This window comes from Impatiens glandulifera, chromosome 2 (assembly GCF_907164915.1).
Source record: "Impatiens glandulifera chromosome 2, dImpGla2.1, whole genome shotgun sequence".
Classification (NCBI taxonomy): Eukaryota; Viridiplantae; Streptophyta; class Magnoliopsida; order Ericales; family Balsaminaceae; genus Impatiens; species Impatiens glandulifera.
Window position 1 is genome coordinate 5,831,816 of NC_061863.1, and position 2,818 is coordinate 5,834,633.

Sequence of the window (2,818 nt, forward strand, 5' to 3'; positions counted from 1 at the left end):
TATTTGAATTTAGATAGCAATGAATTAATTTACTGAAAATTTGAACTAGTGGGACATCAAAGTTCAAACAACTTGTGAATTTGAAACATTGCAAACAAAAACGACGACGTTTCAAATTGAAAAAAACAAAAAAAAGTTGATACCTAACGTAACACATATAAGAACCACATAAATTATTTGAAAAGTAAAAGATAAGAAAAAGAAAGAATAATTAAATATACCTTTCTCTCAAGCTTATAAAATTATTTGAAAACGACTTGTATGATTCACGTTAGATGAGAGATGCGACAAGGGTTTATAGAACCTAATAATAATATTTTAGCGGTGTCGGCGACGGCGACGGCGATGATTGTTTTGGCGGTGGCGATGACGGCGTTTGCTTGTCAAGCGGCGGCGACCGGCGTCAATCTCCACCCTATTATTCTGGTGCCGGGAAACGGAGGTAATCAGTTAGAAGGAAGATTAACGGATGAATATAAACCTCCGACGACATTCTGTGCTTTAAATGGATGGAATAAACATCATTGGTTTAATCTTTGGTTTGATCCAACGGTTGTAGTGGCGCCATATACGCAGTGTTTTTCCGATCGAATGACGCTTGTTTATGATCAAGATCTGGATGATTATAGGAATATGCAAGGGGTTGAAACTAGGGTTCTTGATTTTGGATCAACTAGTTCTTTGCTTTATCTCAATCCTTATTTCAAGTATTATTCTTTATCTCTCTCTTTTCATTTTTACATTTTTATTAGTTTTTTTTGTTACATGAAAATTGCATTTTGAGTTAGTTTTATATAAAATAATAATTATGGGTAATTATGGAATAATTAATTAATTTTATTAATTAAAATATTTTATTATTTTATTATTATATATTACTATACTTTTAATTATTTTTTTTATAAAAGAAATAAAAAAAAAATGAATTATTTGAAAACAAACATTTAGGCATTTGAGAAGAAAATCAGATTATGTAAGTTTATTAATTTATTATTTTATCCTTGACTTATTTTTATATATAATAAATAAAATTATAATATTTTAAGATGAGATTTAAAAGTGATAGTTTTATGGGATAATTAATTATTTAAGTTTTTTTTTTTATTTAAATTTATATATAATAAATAATATTATTATATTTTAGTTGATAATTTAAATAAAGAGATATAAAAAGTAATGATGGGATAATTTGTTATTTTTTATATTATTTAAGTTTATTTACTATTTTACCCTTAATTTAAATATATATAAGAAGTAATATTTTAATTGATAATTTGAAGGATAAATTAAAAAATAGAGAGGATAAATTGATGTGATTGATGTTTTTTTATTTTTTAAAAAAAGAAGGATAAATTGATGTGATAATTAATTATTTTCATATTATTTAAGTTTATTTACTATTTTATCTTTAACTTAAAAATGAGGTATACAAGGTGATAGGTTGATGGGGTATTTGATTATCTGAACAAAATATGCATTGTGTGATAGAAAGTTCAATTGTGTAGGCACCTTACATCTTACATGGCTCCCCTTGTGAAATCCCTAGAGGAAATAGGTTATGTTGATGGAAAAACTATATTTGGGGCACCTTATGATTTTCGTTACGGTTTAGCCCCCGAAGGACATCCCAATAGTGTTGGATCCAAGTTTCTCGATGACTTGAAACAACTAATAGAAGACGCATATTCTTCGAATGGTGGCAAGCCCGTGATCCTCATTTCACATAGTCTCGGAGCCCTATTCGTGCACCAACTCCTCATTCGTAGCTCATTATCGTGGCGTCGTAATCATGTCAAGCATTTCATTGCGTTGTCGCCCCCGTGGGGTGGTACAACCGTTGAGATGCTCACTTTCGCGTCGGGGTACACCCTTGATGTTCCTCTCGTACAACCTTTGCTAGTTAGAGGCGAGCAAAGGAGCTCCGAGAGTAACATGTGGCTCATGCCAAATCCTAGGATTTTTGGTCGGAACAAAACCTTAGTTATCACCCCTAAATCCTCATTCACGGCATTTGACATAGAACGATTTCTTGTTGACATAGGATATTTGGAAGGGGTGCGACCATATAAAACACGCATTTTGCCACTAGTGGAACGTTTGAAGGCACCTCAGATCCCAGTTACAAGTGTAATTGGATATGGGGTCAACACTCCCGAAACTTTGTTTTATGGGGATGATGGGTATGACAAGCAACCGGATATTATTTATGGAGATGGAGACGGGACGGTGAACTTGGTTAGTTTGTTAGCGGCGGAATCAGAATGGCGAGAAGAGCGAAATCAGTCGCATAAAGTTATTAAGTTGTCGGGATTATCTCACACGGATGTATTGAGTGCGAAGATTGCTCTTAGTGAAATTGTGGAAGAAATTTGTGTTATTAATGGCAACAAAAATAGCCTTAACTCTTATTATAAATGAACACTCATTGAAAAAAAATTCATTTCATATATATATATACTATATTAAAATGTTGAAGTCCATTGTAGTTGATCACATTTATTTTCTTTTCTGATCAATAAAATTATTATTATTGTCAAATTTAGATTTTAGCATCCCATTAAATAATATGTACAATTTTTAATAAATGATATGCAATGTGTACTATGTTTTTGTGTAGCCCAATCTTCACTCTTGCATCTTTTAATTTTAATCTTTCTTTTCCCAAACGTTTTTTTTTTTTTTTTTTTTTTTTTTTTTTTTGTTTTTTTTTTTTTGTGCGTCTTTCAATTTTAGGATTCGCCAAACATCTTTCATTTTAGAGCGTGAAATGATTTGTTCCTAAGTGTAAATTTATCCATTCAAATACTCTGTCTTCAAG

General features: G+C 31.1%; 1 protein-coding gene across 1 annotated transcript; it reads left to right on the forward strand.

The window, feature by feature from the left end:
• Positions 1 to 237: 237 nt before the first annotated feature.
• On the forward strand, positions 238 to 2,580 carry LOC124925538 (lecithin-cholesterol acyltransferase-like 1). Its single transcript, XM_047465574.1, has 2 exons — positions 238 to 707; positions 1,506 to 2,580. Exons 1-2 carry the CDS (start codon positions 283 to 285, stop codon positions 2,416 to 2,418), a joined length of 1,338 nt encoding a protein of 445 aa, XP_047321530.1. The 5' UTR covers positions 238 to 282; the 3' UTR covers positions 2,419 to 2,580.
• The last annotated feature ends 238 nt before the right edge of the window (positions 2,581 to 2,818 follow it).